This window comes from Tetrao urogallus (assembly GCF_951394365.1).
Source record: "Tetrao urogallus genome assembly, chromosome: 4".
Taxonomy (NCBI): domain Eukaryota; kingdom Metazoa; phylum Chordata; class Aves; order Galliformes; family Phasianidae; genus Tetrao; species Tetrao urogallus.
In genome coordinates, this window is record NC_136817.1 from 5,683,258 (window position 1) to 5,703,693 (window position 20,436).

Genomic DNA, 20,436 nt, shown 5'->3' on the forward strand with positions numbered 1-20,436 from the left:
GTAGGTTGACAGATGTTAGCTGTCTGTCTTCCTTCTGAACAAAGGCACATGGAGTTTTCTAGCCTTTTTATGAGACAAAAGTTCCACATTACAGCAAGAAAGCAAAAAGTGTTCTTCCAAATACTGGTATTCTCTGGTTGTTTCCTTTGCCCTTACATACCGTTGTAGTTCCTTGAATAGCAGAGATGCTAAAAGGCTGAGAGTGTTTTGTCTTTGTATGAACTTGGTATGATTTAGTATTCCTAATTGATCGACAGGTAGAAGAAGAGCAGTGGTGTAGTCTTAATACACCACTTGATTTGAGAGGGTGACTGGTTGTGCTTAAATATGCACGGAGAGATATTTACTAACGGAGTAGAAAGGTAAAACAGTATTTTCAGATGTGGATATTCCCAAAGAGTGTCTTTGTTCTGAAGGACTTAAGCTACATGTGCGTGTTTTGAACTTTGAGGAGTTGAACTGGCACTGCCGAGTGCATAGGGAACAAACTTAGCAATGATGTTTGCAAAGTAGCAGTACTGCTGTTGAGGGTATGGACTAAGGAAAAGGAGGGAAGGGTTAATTCTAGAAGAAATGAAGAATTTCTGTAAGTATTTCAATAACTATTCATGGAAAGGAGAAGAGTGAAACGGGGAAAAGATTTTTACTTTGTCAGTTATTCACTGATTTTCTTACTGCTCGACAAAATTATTTCCTTGCAGTACCTAATTTTATTCGATGATAGGCACATGCACGCATGTGCAGTCTGTTCTGACAGTGGTATGAATTGTGTTCTGTCACCACCTGTATTAACAGCTGATGCCCAAAGTACATGTTAAGGAATGATGTGATTTGATGGACTCTTGAAATGTGAGATGCAAGAAAATCAAATCAACTTGCATGAGGAATTAAAACTTAATGTTAAGGGTTGGTGGCTTATAGACTCAACTCCAAATTTAAGGTTAAAAATTGTGAGTTTCAGTACAAAACTCTTCTAGGAGAGTTTAAATGTTTTATCAAGCATTTGGGTATGAACAGAAATGAGAAGAATAGATTTGTGCTGCAGTATGTTCAATTCTGTGTCATTCTTGGAACATTCTCCCATAATATGTATAATGAAATAAGCTTCCAAGTAATCTATTTTCTTTAACTTAATAAATAAATAAATGGGATTCATTCTTTTCTCCTTCCCAGATAAACTTAGTTCTGGTTCAAATGATGGCATCTCTGGGATCCCCTTTTCTAGGTTTAATTTACTGATGCTATGAGACTAGCACCTGTTTACCTAGCTCATTGCTAACACTAGGAGCTTCTTCACTGCAGAGTCACTTGGATGGCATTCACACCCTTCTGTAACACAACAGAAAACTATCCCAAAGGATTTTAACTTGAAGCAAAAGTTTCTGTGAAGTCTAGTAGCATATCTTGTGAATTTATTTTATTAAATGTCTATTTTGAATTTATTTTCATAGACATCAACATTAGCTTATTTTTGGTAATTTTTCTTTACCCCCAACTTTTTTCATTATTCATTATAATGTGTGGAGTACTGGATGATGTAAGTGTCTTAGAGCAGGAATGCAGTGTTAACTAGTGGAGAGAACAAGCAGATGTTCGCCTAAGACAATAGGTTCAAATTCCTTTGTGTGGATAGTTGAATACAAGGGAAACTATATTTTGTCTCTTACTAGAATATTTTTGATGGTCAGCTAAGTAGTTTTCACTGCTGTTAGTTGCAAGATTTCTATGGCCTAGTGGAGATTACTGTGAAACAAGTGAGAATGTTCACGATAGCTCACACAGCTAATAATATAGCAACTAACTGAAACAGAATAGAAGGTGGAATTCAGACTACAAAAAAGATCATAAGCTTCCTAGCCCTTTCGTATGCTATCGTGTTCATTTTGCTGAATGGTGCCTAGCTTGCCCACTCTGGGAGAAGATAACTCATAGTTTGAAGTCTTGCAGCATATAAACAACTTTGAACTATCTGAAATGTATGGATTTCCGTTTGGTGTTTTGTTTTCCCTGGATTCATTGAGCTCACAAGTAAACTTCCATTTTATTGTGTGTCGATAGTTCCTAGCAAGCCCCATCAAATACCGTGCAGTGTCTTGCATTGCATTAAAATCAATAACAGCACACTTGTCAGCTTCTTGGTGTAGAAGTCAATTCCTCATGCACAGGGGATGCAAATTAATAAAATGGGCAAAATGTTTCCTTCAGATGTAAATGACAAGCAGAGTCTTAAGAGCAATATTAGCAATAAGTTACATTATTGTTTAGGATGTTATCAAGAGTCTTGAAATTTTAGCAGCAGGAAGTTGGGTTTCAGAAACATAGTAGGTTTTCATGCTGGTACAACACTGGTTTATAATGCAATTTGTGTTCTAAGAAGCCAGACAAAATAATATCAGCAGAGGAAATTCCTCATAAGCAAACACACTACTACTTTGTACAGATGGTGAGGATGTGTGCAAGACTGAGTAGAGCAATCAACATGCCTGTGCTAGGAGAGGATTGATAATTTTGAGACATCAGTATGCTTTTTTATATTATTTCCAAGCGTACATCTTTTGTTGACTTTTGCACAAATGATAACAAGTTGCAGTGTGACATTGTCAGTTGTGAACTGAAGTCCAGATGTCAATAAATACAATGTTAAAAGACATTGGTTATCCTTTCTTAGGTTGGTGTTAAGGATTTAAGAGAATTTTTCCGTGAGCTCTCACAAATAAGAAATTAGGAAGCAAGAGGGTTTTCTACTCTGTGGGTTTTTGGAGTTTTTTAGGGTGGATTTTTTATTTTTTTTTTTTTCTGGTACATTCTATCTACCCTAATGTATTTTACACTCTTCATTCTGTCTAGACAGAAATCAGTTTGCATCACAAATCCTTGCAGACTGCTTTGTGAATTAATAGTTAGTCAGATTACTTACAGCCAACATTGCAGTTGGTCTCATTACCTGCTCTGTACTCTTTTCTTTGACATTTTGACTTCATACTGATTGAATCCTCCAAAGAACTGGCTGCCTGAGAATGAAATATCCCATGGAATCATTTGCCAGCTGTTGATATTTTGACCATTACTCAGCGTCTGGAGTCAGCCGCAAACTGTATTGAATTGCATTTAAAACAATGGTCTGATGGCATGTGAGAAGAAAACGATGTGAAGTAATTTTTCTTCAGCTGCCAGGGAATTGTCACATAAACATGGTGTTTTTGTTTGGTTTTTATTTTTCTGAGACGGTTCCTGATGTGTTCACCAAAAGCATCTCAAAAAACAGTCACCGTTTCTTTTGGATGGTGCTGCTGTGATTGTGTCTGGCTGCTGCATCCCAAAATTCCACCTCTAGTAACTGGCTCCCTTAGAAATCCCCCTTTCATTCTTGCACAACGTTTGAAACTGAAAATATATGTAAATATTTCAGAACTCCTTCTCCCAGGAAAATGAGCTTTCTGATAGCTGATGGAATTCAGCGCTCGGAAGCTTGGGTAGATCAGCATACGCATACAACCCTTGCTTGGTTTAGAGAACTGTGAATCTGTGAAGTTCAATCTTAGCAAAGAATATTCTTCACAGATTCACAAACCGTTAAAGGATTACTCTGTAAAACGTAATCTTCCTGAGCAACTGACAAAACAGTTGAGTGCTTGCACGTCTAAACATTTTGCATGTTTCAGTGCACCGACTGCTTTTGTATTAGTGTAGTCAAGTGTTAAATATGTTTTAAGGCCCTGACAACAGCATTTCAGAGCTGCTTTCTGCAACACATTTTTGTGATGAAATTACTTGTCAGTTGATGATTACCGGGAAGGAAAACAGACATCTTCAGATCATCAGATGCTACTTAGCTCAGCAACAGACAAACTGACTATATAAGTCAGGATCTAAAACAAGAAAAGTACTCAGTGCATTATGTATCCATACAAAATACTGATTTGACATAAAAATTTTGTAGCATTATTTCTACCCTTTCCACGTTGTAAGCCTTTTAGCAAGGTCAGCAATTCTTGATTTGGGCTTGATGGCAAAACGACTAAAGAAAATAGTCTTGTGGTGCTCCCACAATCTTTTAGCCTAATCCATCTTTGAATTACTTCTCTCCCTTTTTGTTTTTTTTTTCCTTTATTTAATTTTTTTAATAATATTTTATTTTAGTTGGTTTTCTCATGATTGAGCAGAAAATACATTTTAGCATGCTTATTCTGCTAGGTGGACTGACTTTTAAGCTTCCATTGTTTTCATTGCAAGTTTGGTGTCATTTTGTTTTGCGGGCATTCCTGCAGTTTACTTTGCATAATTTTCCAGTATACTGCTTCAGTAAACAAGCCATGTCACAGTTGCATCCATTAGAATTCTTTTATCACTGAAGAGTAAAGATCTGCTCGTCTCACGTGGTCATACTTCCAAAACTGAAAGGACAGCATGAATTAGCTACGCTGTGTGGAAAATGGAAATTCCACTGGTTGTTATATTTCGTAGTACCTTTGCCCTCATTAAATAGCAGTCCTTAGCATGGTGAAAATGATTTCCTTTGACCCAGCTTTCAGAATGATGTTGTTCATTTAACAGGAAACTAGAAGGCTGCACGTATCAGATTGCATCCCCAGAGCCGCTTCAATCCAGGAGTACGCACGTGTGCTTCAACTGCTTGGGACACACAGAGACTAAAAAAAGCTGATCTCAGTAGTTCAAAAACTAGCTTGTGTTACACATTACTTACCTGATAAGAGTTTTCATAAGTCATTTTATCTTCATCTAGGTCAGATAAGATCCAGCATGCTACAGTATTACCATACATGCCTCTTACAGCTGTACAGAAGGACTGGTTTGTGTAGCCAAAAAAAAAATTCACCACCGTGTTCTGCTGTCTGAAAATCAGCTCTGCGCCAAGTCTTCAGTTAGTCATTCATTTTTAGGCCATTTCCAATACACCAAGTTCTTGGATACACTGTCATTTATAACTGGAAATGTTCCCTGATTTTTTTTGTTAACTTTCTAAATGAGACCAAGGTTCGCCCGTCCACAGTGACAACGAGGAAAAAGGGGGGAAAAAAAACAACCCAACAAAAAAAAAAAACTCTAATAACAGCAAAAAAAAGCTAGAAAAAGTTATCATTGTTTAATCTAAAGGAAATGAGGCTTTTCTTACTGAATGCCTTGTACAGTATAATTTTCATCTGAAAACTGATGGAGTCTGAAGCATTTTACTGCACTCTTCAGTCTGTTTTTATTAGCTATATTCCACTGATTATTTTAATGTTTTATAATATCTGGGATCCCATCTCAATGTCTTCAAAACACTTTTTTCTGCTTTTTTTTTTTTTTTTTTTTAACGAAATAGAGTTTTGTTCAACTTTGAAGCATGTTTTTAATCGAGTGCTTTTTTGTGATTGGTTTTGAGACTGGAAAATATTCTTAATAGAAAGAAAATCCTGGTCAATTAACAAAGCATGACTTAAAAGTGTCCAAGATTAAAGTTAGGTAGGCATGTTGTGTAAATTCTGAGGTTATTTAGATTAGCTACACTGTGAGCCTTTTTAAGGTTGGCATAAACTTAAAATTACAGATAAAATGAAGTGACTTCTCTGAAGGATCTGGAGAAACATATGTAGGTAATTAAATATGTTCATAATGAGAGCATGGAATGGATTTAGTTAAGAAATATTACCTTGAGACTCAACCTGAAATAGGAATAGCCCAGCTTTTGTGGAAGTTTTCTGGACAGAGTTCTGGTATAATCCAGACAGGAAGCATATATGAGATGATGGTGTGTCAGAGCAGAACGAACAGATTTTCAACAGTTGCAGAGTATGTCCATGTCTCTTCCGCAGAAATGGAAGTCATCCTTTCGTACTCTACATAAGGGGCATACCTTGTGCATGCAGACTTTTTAATTCTGGTCAGTTTACATAGGAAGTTCAATTGGAAGTGATGACAAAGTACTCTCTGGATTAACTGGGAATGTGATTTGAGCTGAACTGTTTCATAAAATAAGAAAATTTAAGGGAAAGAAGCAATGATGTGATACTCGTGCTAGTATCACACTACCTACATTTATGTAGGTAGATTCAATAAGAGCTTACAAGTTTCAATTGTATATAGAAAACTATTGCATTGATTGGTATGAATTAGTACCTGTTCTGCATAAAAAAATATTCCATGTCTAAAATAGCTTTGGAGACGGGTAATTGCAAAATTATTTTTCAAGACGTGTTCTTTTTGAAGCCCAGCATTTGTATAAGGTGCACTTCATGATGTTCTTCCAATATGCAGTGCAAAACATGACATGGTTCCTTAAGCAGTTTATAACGTGGTTTATTTTTCTGTTTATTTCCAGAAGAGATATGTACTCTGGTAATTGCAGAAACTTTTCCTGAAGATTCAGGACTTTTCACGTGCACAGCAACAAATGAATATGGCTCAGTAACAAGCAGTGCACAGCTAACTGTTTGCTCAGGTATGTGACAAAAGGAAAGACAAGGTTTTAATCCTGGGTCTTAGATAAGTAGTTCATCTGTGGTGTCTATTTCATTTGTAGAAAAGGACTGCCATAATACAGAGGTTCCTTTTTGAGATCTGCATCCCACTCTCTGAATATTCCCACAGCACTGCCTGATATAATTTGAGTATATAGAAGTAGCAGTTGGATGAGGGATGGATGAATGTGATTTTATTCATTCTCAGATAGCATGAGATTGATTCCTGGAGATCTATTCCAAAAGTTGAACTACTGAAACAGTGAAGCATCATTTCAGCACTGCTTATCTATAGAGCATAGCAAACAAAAGCTGTTAGTCAAGCAGCTAGCATGTTACCGATAAGAAGGATGATAAAACACTGCATGCTTTAAAAAAAAAAAAAAAGATGGAAAGAAAATGCCTTATAATAACTCCAGCAGATAAAAGGAAACCTCATGTAAATGCACGAAACTGGCTTTTTTTGTCTGTCCTAGACTTGCTATTCAGACAACAGAAACCATTTGAGTCATGTAATTATTAAGACCTTGACTTTTCCTAGTGCTGCTACTGGTGCACGCTATCAGCCAAGAATAATCTGATACCTCCTTCTAAGTTACATTGCTACCTATCAATGTTTATATGAATATTTATAAATCACACTGTCAGACTCAGATCATTCAAACTGAGTTTCTATATTGACTCACTTCTTAGATTAGATTTTTAATTCATGCAAAATGCATTTTAAAAGTGCCCGCTACAATCCTGGCAGATGTTTAAGCATTAGGCTTCTGGGACTAGATGGCAGCAAAGGCAAAATGAAAACAGATGAAATTTTGCTACCGAAGGTGGCATGTGCCTTTAGTAAAACACAGAACTTTGTTGACGTTATGTTTAGTTTTGTACTATGTTTGCATACAGACTGCGCTAACCCAGCTGCCATTGTCACTGTGCTGCGTATAAATACAGCCTTCAGAGTTTTAAAGTAATTTGTTTTTAAATTCTAAGACTCCAGGAAGAGGGAATGCTGTTTCAGCTGTTGTTGCTCCATAGGCCGTCTCAGTAAGTGAACTTAAGGAAAAGATTATGAAATATCTACAAGGTTATTATTATTCCCTTATTTGGGAAGGCCAAAAATGAACGGCCAGTCACCTATCTAATTCAGGATAAATTAACAACAGTTCTGGAGAAGTATCTCCACAAAAGCCAAGTCATGTCACTTAAACAAGCTCGTTGTACAGAATGTCTGTACCATCTATTCAGTTCATGACTTGTCAGAGAGATATTCTTTTTGATCTCTTTTAGCCAACTCAGAAAACTCTACTCAGGATTCGCTGACAAGAAAATCCAGCAGTGATGATTTCCACCATTTCTCACCACCTCCTCCAGCTGAATTTAGCTCTCTTGAGCTTTCTCCTAAGAAACACGTAGAGACCCACCAAACAAGTAACACTGAATTAATATCTGGAGTGACAGCCCTTCAATTAGATCTCTCTTCATCTGAGGAAAAAACAAATGGGATCCATCCCATTCATGGAGTAAATGGAATGATTAACAGCAAGCCAAATGGTGATAAACCCATCTCATCTCCAGCTGTCTTGCTTTCACCTGCTAAGGAGCCACCACCTGTGCTTGCCAAACCAAAGCTGTGAGTATTTTGCTTAGCTTTCTTTTCTTGTAAACTTGTCATCTGTTGAAACTAAATTTTTGCTAGGAGTAAAATAGTATTAGGCAAATAGTGGAAAATAACTAAGCCTTTCTCTTAAATGATCTCATTACTTATTGCTGTAATGTATGTCCCAAAGATCTGAGTATATAGTTTTTTTTCCTAGCACTACATGAAAGGGAGATGTATTGCTGTATACACCAGGTTCCATATGAAGTCACTAAAACAGCAATAAGCATTAGTGTCTGTTCTGCTCCTTTTCCTTAGTCACTGAGCCCAGATGTCAAAGATGGCCTGAGATTCTTGTATGCTATTCCTTTTTTAACACTATTTGGCCATGATGAATGAATATTTTTTTTTCTTTTTTCTTCTTTGTTTGGCAATGGATTTTCAGGTGTGTATTGGCTGTGTAATTTCTTCAATTATGTTTAGCATCCAACTGATTCTGCTGTCTACTGTAACTTAAAATGGAAAGCTCAAGGAAGGGAGTAAAGAAAAAATATCAATGTATCAAATTGTTCATGAAAAATATGGATATTGAAATGATGTGCTGGTCTGTTGGCTGTTAATGGCAGCCTCATCAGAGAGTAGAGTGCCATTTTTGTTTCCATTCCTAGGGGTGACTGTGATGAAAACATAACAACACATAGGAAATTGAAATTGTACATGTAAATGATGAATCCATTTTTGTGCTGCGTTGTGTTACTTCAGTTGCCTGTTTAAGACGAAAGAATAACATGATCTAATAAGGATAGCAGTTATTGCTAAGAAATTTCCTTTTTGCCAATATCTTTATTAACATACTGTTAAGGGGTAGTGAACAAACTTGAAGCTAATTAAAATCTGCAGCAATACAATTCTGAAACTCTTCTGTAATACTCGACAACCACAACAAGAAAGGTAAAAGGTAGGTGAGCAGTAAGTTCTTAAGCTGTTTTCTTTCTTCTCCTGGCAATGATGCTTCATGACCCTTAGTAACTGGAGAGAACTAGCGAGACATCCTGCTTATATAAACACTAATCAGTGTTTTAACAGGAAGAGTCAAACATCTTTGAACAAGTTATAAAACATGAGCGTGCAGCGTACGCCCCCCCAAAACTGTGCACACAGGACTTCTGTGTTTTTCAGGTTCATTTATTTTAGCGTTGAAAATAATTGAGGCTGTAGGATAAACAAGGAAATGGAGGAAAATTAACGCAGGTCTAGCCATTAGTTTGTGTGTGGGCATTTTGAAGTTTGTAGTCAAACACATGCTGCAAGCATGTAAATTATGAGAGCCTCCAAAAGGTGGTCTCCCATTCTTTTCTGCCTTGCTGTGGTTTTATTCCTCTGTTGCCTCCTTCATACCTTTGTTGCCAAAGTAGTGCTATTCCTAGTTTCTTCCGAGATGTCAAAACCAAGCTTTCATTTCTAAGCAGCAAACAGAAGCTCAGCCTAAGCGTTAACAACTTGCTTCATTTGCAGTTGGTGCTGAAAGTGTTTGGAATGTGGGTACACAAATAACCAGATGCTGTTGGAGAATAAAGATAGCAAAGGTCAGAAGGCAGGGACTCTGTGCAATTAGGTTTGTTTGCTTTTTTCTGTAGCAAGGTTTAGCTCAGTATGAAAGGGGTTTATGATGCACCTTTGAACAATAAAATACAGGAGGAAGCGTACCATCTGTCTGCAGGAACAGCTTATGGTAGTCTTACAATAGCCTTGGACTAAAAACATTGAAATGAAGCATACTGACTTTGGAAACATCTGTTATTTTCTTTGCCTCTAACTGAGATTGGATAGATTTAATATTTGGAAATGATTGAGCAAATCAAGTCCAACCACTCATAATATGTAATGTTTTCTGTGAGGTTCTGGGTTTGCTTTTTAACAGGAAGCTCCTGCAGGGGGTGTTCATGGATTCTCTCAGTAGTGCAGGATTTATTTACTTGTTTACTTCAAGCTCATAAAATGTTAAAATGCATTCTAACCCTTACAGAGTTAACATAATGTGTACCTACTTCATATTTACATGGCTTTGAAAATACTGTACAAAATTTGCTCTGGTATTGTTATATCACTGACCTCATAACTATCCACTTATTAAGCTGTACGGATTTAGTACTTTTCATCAGGCTCTTTGAGTATGAAATGGATCAAGAATCCATTGAAATGAAAGAAAAAGAACCGAGGTAAATCTAAAAAGACTGAGAGAGGTATTGGCCCAAGTTTTCAGTAGAACTAAATTAGGAAGGTGAGCTGGCACACTGAAGCAAATGCTAGTGTCACTGCTCAGGACATGACTGACAAATGAAAGCATGATCCAAAACTGGCACATACTGATTTTACTGTCCATGTCCTGCACGAAGTGATGTCAGTGTTGAAAGTGATGATTCTGTGGAAGGGGTCTGGAAATTAAACAACGAATAAATTAAAAATAAGAGCAAGAAGGCAGAGAATTATTTTTAAATAAATGCTCAAAAATTTAGCATTGTGGAATCACAGAATCGCTCAGGTTGTAAAAGACCTTTAAGATCGTCAAGTCCAACTGCAGCGTAACGATTCTGCCCTATCTCTAACAATCCTCTGCTTAATCACATCCCTGAGCGCCAATCCAAAAGATGTAAGAACAAGGAAGTTACACAGTATTGTTCTTAGCAAATTATAAATAAGGGAAGAGCGAACGAGACATTTCAATACGCTTGGAGTATTAGGGTAGATTCTGGGAACTGCTTGACAGCTCTTGTATGAAGCATTTTTGGTTTTGAGTACAGTTTACTTAACTAAAATGATTACATTTGTTTATAGGATTTTTTGTATGTAACACTCAGAACTTTGTCTTTAGAGTAAAGTTTGGTTTCATAGGTAGGATTTGCTGTGTCCTCAAATACGGAAAAAGGCTGGTGAAAACCTTGGTAGATGAGAATTCTTCACCCGGGTAGGAGGAAAGGCTGTGTGTGCTAGTAATAATTGAGTGTTGAGCTGAATTCTCTAATCAGGACTTGTTAAGGGGAAAAAAGGTAACAAACCTTGAGAAAGACTTGAATGTAAGAAGATAGTTCAGCACAGGCAGTTTCTCCTTATGTCCTACTGAAGGGACCTTCTGCGATTCTCCCAGGCTGTCTTAGACAGCTGTGTTAGGCAGCTACCATCATATGCTTAATCTCAATAGAATTCCAGTGTATTTAAAGCAACAAAAAAAGCCCCAACAAAATATTATAATATAGTAGTTTATATATATATGTAATACTACAATAATTCAAGTATCTTGTCTAACGAGGTAAGTCAGTGAAACAGCTTTTCTATGAATCTGACAGAGTATAAAAACAGTCATTTTTAGGGGAAAATTGTTATTTATACTTCAAAGGAAAACATTAGTCCTGTGCATTGGTAGTTGTGGAAAAGTCATAGTGCTCATTTCCTCAAGTCCCTAAACAAGAAAATTCTTGCACCGCAGAAAATATTTAATCATGAAAAAAGCAAGAAGCTTTTAAGAAAAACAGTTAAAATGTAATTGAGCCTTTTCTTGCATCAAGTTGAACTCTTTCAAAGAGGTACACCTGGTTTTCATGAACTCAAGAGGACAGCGTTGGCATCTTCCACAGTTCGTTCTAGAAAATATTTGGAAAACAAGTTCAGTAGAGTCACTGTAGATAAGTGTACACACGTTAAGTTCTCTTTAGTAATGCAACTTCAGATGTATTCTGGACGCTTCAATAATCCATAGTAGGCATAAATGTAATTATGTGAATGTTAATTGGGCAAAAGACCAGGCAATTCACATCATTCAAATAGCAAAATTACATACAAGTGGCAATTCTGTCTGAAAGAAACTACGTTATATTGGCTTGAAATTGACAACAAAATGAGGGGTAGCTAGTAGCAGCTACCATTCTTTCCTTCAAAAAATACAAAAACGTAACTTAAAGATTCATTTAACTAAGGTAAATCTTGGATTGCTTATTTACTGCATGCTTTTTTTCTGTAAAATACGTGTATTCAAGAAAATAGCAAAGCTAATGACATCTGCTGTTGTTCATATGCTGGCTGCTGTCAGAGTTCCAGTACCTGCTGTTAGGGTGCCCTTCTTGTTTAACAGAATTATTGCTTGTACTTAACCAGTTGCAGAGATACCTAACTCCCTGCAATTGATCCTGCCAGTCTATCGGCAGGTCTTTGCCCATGCTTTTAAAAACTGTTCTGGAAAACTAGGAGCTCGCACTTGGGCAGATAATTTCCTGACAGAATACAACAGCTTATCAAGTTTGATCATAACATTGCAGTTACATACCTACTTGTTTTTATCATTCCTCTGCTACCTCCTGACAAAAGCCAGATTTTTTTATTGCAGTGATTTAATTGGCAAATGTTTTTCAGTATTCTTCCAACTCTCATTATACAGCAAAGCGTTGTTGTTTCATTCCTTGTCCTCAGGTTCATCTTCTGTTATATTTTTGCATTTACTTACATTAGTTGTGTTTTTCACACTTTGCCCCATGTTAGGAAATGTCCTCTGGTAAGAAAAACAGGAGGTTCCATTTCAGTTGTATTCATTTCTCTCTTATTCAGTATGCTTGCTATAAATCACTGAGTGAAGAATATCTTTGTGCTAAATGATTACCATATGCAGAGTCATTTGAAGGTAATGTGGTTTAAAAATGCTGGTTTGCCAGACAATTAAAGCCATGTTCTTAGTTAACAACTCAAGCAGATGCACAGACTAAATAGATCATAGGCCTAAGAGCTGAGCAAGAGAAGCAGGTCCTGTTCTGCTAGCCTTATTAGATGCTGCTTTATGCCATAAACAGCTTTTTTGCTGTCACAGGGACTTCAGTGCAGGTAAGAATAGGAAAGGCTTATCCAGTGGAGGGAGCTGTGTTGCTTGGGTAAATAGATGTCTGTTCAGGAGTCAATTTTACCCTTCTAGAAAACAATCTATGGTGAGAACCAGGGGTACAGGTAACTTTCAGTGAACTTTATCATGCACTAGCAGGAATAATACCAAGGGGGAGATATGACTCCACTGTTTGGTTATGGAAGGCAAGCTGAATTTTTAAAACTAATAGTAAGGATGGTAGAAAAGACCACGGTGCTCAGGGCATGATACTAGCAATGTTTACACAACATTTCAAAGGGTAGTATAAAAATTTCTCCAGGGGATTCTTGCGTTGTCTGCAGAACAATTGTTTACTAAAGATATAATCACTTTGATAGGAGCATAATAAATAGTGTGTGTGTGTATATATATTATATTTGTGTGTGCATGCAAAGATAGATAAAATATAAAATCAGCATTTGAGAAAAATTCTTCATGTTAGCTTGTGTCAAGCTTTAAGTATCCTCACCAATTGGCCTGCTGTATTTAGTCAGGAAAGCAACTAGTGTATGTGAAGCTAATGGAATCAGCACCCTAATAAATGTCTCAAATTTTTGCAAGGTAGAATGTAGGCAACAGTCATATGACCTCCGTAAGGCACTACATTTTTTATCTTTCAACTACTTTCCTGTTATTACTCAATAAAAATTTATTAAAACAAATGTTTGATATACACGTGCTGTAGAAACTACCATTCTTTTTCCCAGAAGTGTGAAGCATCAACTCACTACAATCTGAAACCCGTGGTTTTATCTTTACTCCACATGTCTTTACATGGGCAAATTACTAGTTTGTTGCATTTTCTTTGAGATGAGCATTTTGTACCACGAGGTTTTTAAATCCAATTAAGATAATGCTTTACATTTTCATACTCTAAGATCAAAGCCAGTGGAGTTGAGGCTCAGCAATGAAAGGCTGGATAGTACACACGTGTGGAAGATTCAGATGTTAGCCTATGATTCATCCTAGTGAAGGTATGGGATCAGACACGGTCTGTGCTTGTAAAAATTATCAGGTGCTCTCCTTTTACTCGTATTTCTGGCACGGCCAGAAGCTAATCAGCACGAAGTGGACTTACAGGGCCACCAAAATAAGATTCATTCCCAAATTATGCAATCCCACTGTTTTTGTGTCTTTTCAAAATGGTGCCTGGCTCTTGGTAGTGCATGATATATGGACTCTTGACTTTGCAGAAGAAGCGGAGGCTCTTATGTCAGGGTACACAATAAATTTAAAAATTGTTTGTAGGACTATTGCCAAGGAAATTATGTGAAATGTAGTAGGGAAAATAACGAGTCAGATGAGGAAAATATGTCTGCAAATGAAAGTATGCTCAAAATGACCTTCGATTTTTTTTTGACTCCTTAGTCTTTAGTTCTCTGTCTCACTCTACTGAGTGCCTATGTTTTTGTCTACTTGATACAGTTGATAAACATCAATCCATTTGAGGAATGCTGATTTGACTTGCAGAGGATGATAGCAGCAGCTGAAAAATGTATTGAAGAAAATGGGCTGAATGCCGCTAAAATCTGGTTAACTTTTTCAGTTAAACAAGAAGAAAATATTTAAGACGGAATGAAAAAGCTAATTGAATCACTTCTGTGATGAAGTTCACAACAATTTAAATTAGTAGTAGATTCAGTATATTAGTACTGAAAACTTGCAATTATTTAGTTTTTTCCATTAGTGTCATTCATTTCAGTAAAGCAATTTGAGTCCAAGGGGTGGCTCAAATGCAGTTTGATGTATTTCTACAGTGAAAAATGGAGATAGTGATATACTAGTAACAAGCTGGAGGGAAAATTTTGCTTCTTTAGATTACACAATTGAAAGCCTTTGGTTCAAGAATTGAAAAAATGCTGCTGAAGTGATCACAGTGGAAAAAATGAGTTCAAATAACTCAAGCTTTGAAGTTTCCCTTTTCCTCCCTTGATGCTGTTCAGTGCTCTCTTGCTCAAGTGCTCTCTCCTGTTTCTCTCTCCTTCTCTTCTGTCACTGTGATGAAAAGCCTTCGCTAGTCAGACATTGAACATGTATCTCACACAGAGTTCAACCCTTCAGTCTAAGCAGTTTTGTTTTAATTGCACTTCTATGTTTTCTATGAGACCTCCAATGCTTCTCAGGCGAGTCGGAGAAACTTTCAGAGCTTATATTCCATTTGACATAGAGGCGTGTAAGAGTTGCTGCAATAATTCCTTTTTCTGTTTGTGAGTTCTGTTTTATAATTTAAGCGTTGCATTTCATTTTTCTCCTGAAAGGATTTAAATATTTGGATGATCTGGACAGATGTGTAAAATACAGATCAAAATATTTAAGTTCCTAATGAGCGGAAGGGAGAAGGTAAATTTTGGAGTTTTCAATTAATTTCTTTTTTTACGAGGAGATTGCATTGAAGGCAAGTGCTTTCAGTGGACCAATGACTTGGTGTCATATTTAATGGTTATACTGGTCTGTTTTAATGGTGCTGACATTACAAGGCCGTGTATTCAAAGTTTTACAGAGACAACAGCATTCTTTGAGTTTCAGTATTAAAGTCAGTTTCTTTCTGAACTGAGTGGGAAATGTGGTGTGTTTTCTTCTCTTATGCTCACCCACAGTGTTCTTTCTTCCTTAATCACATTCTATTGTTCTGATGTTTTCAGTTTGCACGATTGCTTATAATTTCTCTGTATCTTATTATTACATTTTCACTTATGTTTATGAATCACAACTGTCTATGCTTGCAGCTTCAGAATTGCTTAATTCTGTGACCATTACCTACTGTAAAAATTCTGCTGCCTTTTCAGAATTGCCATGTAATCATTAAGACCTCGGTAATTGCAGATCAAAGAATTTCATGCAGGTAAACTTCATGTAGAACTGGGTATGTTCTTCTATGTATGAAGAAGTATACCAGTAATTCTTGTTTCTCTGAATATCAAACAGGACGTTATCTTCTTGATAGTGTCACTTCACCTGACAAACAGCTAATGATAAGTTGATAATCATTTTCCAGCGTGAAGGATGGTTAAAATGTCAAACCTCTATTTTTGTTTAAAATATAAGTAAGTAGAGGTATAACAACATTAAAAACATACCTAATCCTGGAAGTAATCTGTGAGATAAAACGCAAAATGTCCTTCTTACGTAGATTTCAAAAGGATACTTTCTCATCTTGCAGTTTTCTGCTTTTTCTGTCCTGGATTCTGGAAGAATCTAGATTTCTCCAGTTCTGTATGTGTGCAGTGTACTTGGCAAACACTAACAGGTAGTGCTCTTATGCCAGTTAACGTGGCTTTATTTCACTAACTTTCAGAAAGTACTTTGCTAGTGAATGCGTCGTGTGAGTCCATTGGAATTTTTCCCTTTCCTGTCTCTACTTGTTTTCTTTCCGTGTTTCAATCTGTGGCTGATTTTTCAAACTAAGAATTGCTTTGTCTTTCCTTGGTATTGACAACTGCATTCCAGTATTATTATTGTTTCATTTGGAAGAGATTGGCAAATGCAAACAAACTTTGCTAAGTTAAAACCTCTATTGTTCTGGTGAGGACCTTTAGTCAGAGTATTTCAAAAACAACTTTTTGTAGTACAGCTGCTGCAAAAGCAACGAGGTAAGCAAACCTTGTATCTCTGTAGAATCTTCTTGGGTTACCAGGAATAAGAAGAGGAGGCTTTGGCAGCGGTTATGTGGTTGAAGAACTCAACTTTGTGACTTGCATTTCTCACTGGTAGCTCAAAAAATTAGAGCATCAACAGCAATTGCTGTCCCAAAAGGCAAAGTAGAATACCATGGTTTGCTGCTTTTTTAGCTCAGGTGAAAATTAAAACAAATTTCTGAGCTCTTGAATTATCTTGTGATATCTTCCGTTGTTGCGCTTCTAGACAGGAAAAAAAACCAACGGAACAAACATAACCTACACAGAAAACTCAAAAGCAAACAAAAGAACAACAAATCTTTTTACGTTATTACTAAATATTGAAACCCTGCGATACTGAAATGGCAAATATTATGAGAAAAATCTGTTTTGATTTTCTGACAGCTGATTGTTCCAAACATCAATATTAGCAGCATCTTTGTGATTCAGTAAATTCTTTCAGTTGCTTACAGGATAAAATTGTCATTGTTGCCATTGGAGATGACAGTGAAGCCAGAAGTCCTCTCAAGTGCTTCATTCTTGTCATGTTCCTTTTTATTAATTTATGTGGTATTTTAAAGACTCGGGGAAATAGTTCTCATATTAGCTTAGATGTTATTAGCTTGCTAAAATTGCTTAGATTGGGTACACTTGAACTTTTGTTTACTTTTATAATACTCAATGGGAACTGAACCCTTCCTCCTTAAACTAATGTAAGATAAACAGTGTTTTCTGTCAGAAATTCACAACTACCCTTTTGGCCCCATGCTAATCATGTTTACTTAACTCTCAACACAGTCTAAATCGTGCTTCAGTGATATTTGCAGGCTTTGTTATCTAGTAAATGCCTGTCTGAGCACAGGTGCCAATCAGCCTCAGAGGTTAGACATGTGTGCCACGTGTGTCCATTGAAGAACATAAACTTGGTGCTGGGTAGCAGTAAACACCACAGAAATTTACAGCATCCAGTAATCAGTCAGGAAAAACATTCTATCCGTGTCAGAGCTGTTAGCACGGTACAGTAAGTGTCATTCTAGCTTTATCCCAGTCACAAAAGGTTTTTGGCACTGTGGTCTGTCTAAAACATCTGCCTCTAAACAAAAAGTTCTTAGTACAGAATGGAGATGAGCAAAAACAAAACAAACAAACAAAACACCTTGAAAATGTCCAAATTTCAAATGTTGCTTAGGATAACATAGATGCTGAAGTCACTAAGAGAGGGGCCTGCATTTGCAAAGCTGAAGTGTGCACATTTCCTCGGTCGAATTTGCTTTTCTTGTATGAATTCGTCCTGACAGTAGTGAGAAGAGGCATGAAGGAGAACTTGACTTTCTCTGTTACTAATTCATGGGATTTCACAACTGACTGTAGTTACAGTAATGTGTATATAGGAAATAAGTTATAGTTCATCAAAAGTAGCCAAAGGATTGAGGAAAGGAGTTTCAAAGAAAAGAAAAAAAAAAAAAAGAAAAAAAAAAGGCGGCTTAAAAACATGAGTGGAAAAGCTTTCCAGGCTTTGATGTAGCAGGGTTTTTATATTAGGTTTGTTCTGCCACTTCTGAGCAGGAGAGAACCTGCATGTCAAATCCTTTTCCAAACAAGCCTCTCTCCAATTTCTGCCAGAGAACCAGCCCTACTAAAGCAAGGCAAAGTTAACCCTTCTTTGAGGAAGTAACTTCATGTGACTTGCAAGAAGCAAAGACATTATAGCCCACTATACTGTTGCTTCTGACTATAGGCATGGATTTAAGTCATTAAATAAATGATATCGTAGTTGACAGAATGAAGATCAATTCAGGACAAACTTTTTTGTCACCGGAACAAATCCTCATTTCACAATCTGTCACTTTCCTGAGAGAAAAATGCTGACTATGTCAGCAATTACTGAAATCTTCAAGCTAAGGAAAAGCCCTTAACTCACAGGTAAAATGTGAGATGCATGTACATGGTTTTTATTAATGTGCATTTTTCTGCTACTGAAATATATTTAATACTGGGATAAGTAACAATGTACAGAGTAGGGCGTGGAAAATATTTGCCTCTGTTATAAATAACAGTTGGTATAGTGTATTATGTTATTACCTTATGGCAAATTTCACTGCAGAAGGAATGGCTTTGAGTGATAAAAATGTGACCCTCTAAAAAAGGTGTGCACATATTCAAAACCCTTGCTGAAGCCACGTGTAAAATCCCATCTATATACAAACAGGGAAGGATCAAGCTCTGGGCTTTCCAGCCAGAGCAGGCAATATTTTGGAGATTTGGATACTTAGAATAAATATATTCTGCAGTGCTTTACAGAGAGGTTAATATGTAGTAGCAAATGAGCACTAGTATGATTTTAGTGTCTTCTGAAACCAGTGGCTAGGCATTTAGACAAGATAAATTCAACTTCTTAAAGAAAACTTCTTATGTTTGTATTCAAGTTGTGTACCTCTTGTACATTCCATGTTAACACACCCTGGGAATTGCCTCAAAAAAAGAAAAGAAAAAAAAAAAAGACTGGGAAACTACATCAACTTTTTGCCAATGAAAAATGCAGTAGAGCATTTTTGAAGCTAGAATAACATTTTCAAGAGTCTAGCTTTCAGACAGTAGATTTATCGGCTTTGCATGTTGGCTGTTGATTTTGGTTGTTGACCCTGATGAAAATATGTACCAAATTCTTTTAATGCTCTGTACCCGATGTTTCTGCGTGTATCTGTATGCTTTCAAGCATTGTAACCAGTTCTTATTATCGCTTGCCACCCGCTGTTCCCCGTAATTCAGAATCTATTTTTACGATCAAAGGTTTGGTGTGCAGTGTCAGAAATGCTCTTTGTTGACAGCCAAAGTATTTTACTTGAGTTTATGGTTAAAAAGCAGGTCATTTTTCTTTCCCAGCAGTGGGAGAAACACTTAGTACACTACAGAAAAAAAAGTGTATCAGAGAGAAGATGGGTGCGAAGAATAAAAAAGATAGAATATTGAATCTCCCAGCTCTGAAATAAATGCAAAAACAATTCTGAGAAGAGAAATATATTTTTTGTAGCTTCTTAGTAATCAATTTCATGTTTCAAAAATATCCACAACATAAACTTTCAGGTCCCCATTTTCATTTGTAAGTGATCTGACTCTGATTTTCTTTGGCTTTACTAGAATATCCACTTAATTCCCTGTGTTTATGTAGCTTCTTGGAAACATTTGAAAAAGCAGCAATATTATAGCTTGTTTTAGCCAGAAATTCAAAGAGATTTCATTCTTGGTTTGATATTACTAAATCCTTTTCTTTTTCTGGTTGAAGTGGGATAGGCTTTTATAAGACCCTTTGAAAAGAACTATACACATCAACATGAAAGTAAGGGGAGGGGGCTTTTCAGAGAGTAATCATTTCATCTCTTCTGAATGTTTGCAGACAGCTGTAATCGTGCAATTGCGAGTTCCATAAAAATACTTCAGTGTTGTGCTGGTTGGGGTAGGACCCAGGTACATTGCTCACAAGTCCTCAGATCAATGATATTACATAGCTCATCCAGAATGTGGAAACTGAGGTTATTACATCTTCTAATAACAAGAGTTCTCTAAAATAGCCTTGGCTATGTGTATAGTTAGGATAATGAATATCCACGTATGCATATGGATTCCTACAGCAATCCTTTTAAAAGACTCCTTTACTTAAAGTTACTTTTTTTTAGCACTCGTGAGAAAACCTCAGTTTTAGCAGTTCACAAATGATGTACGGAAGTCATGGCATTTGAAGGCATTTGACGTGTTGAGCTTGGCTTTTATGGCCATTACTTGAGAAGGGCTTTCTCTGTCGATTTGATTCGTTAATCGTTCTTGTTGTTCTTGTTCCTTGTTTTCTTGTTTGATAGTTGTGCAGGA

At 36.6% G+C, this 20,436-nt stretch overlaps 1 protein-coding gene across 1 annotated transcript in view; it reads left to right on the forward strand.

Moving 5' to 3' along the window:
- The window catches only part of PALLD (palladin, cytoskeletal associated protein), a gene marked incomplete at both ends in the record, with an annotated part of 171,523 nt that overhangs the window by 61,354 nt on the left and 89,733 nt on the right, over window positions 1-20,436 (forward strand). Inside the window, 2 exons of the mRNA XM_079534956.1 lie at window positions 6,323-6,442; window positions 7,746-8,088. Coding sequence (XP_079391082.1) covers window positions 6,323-6,442; window positions 7,746-8,088 — 463 coding nt within the window. The remainder of the gene's footprint in view (window positions 1-6,322; window positions 6,443-7,745; window positions 8,089-20,436) is intronic.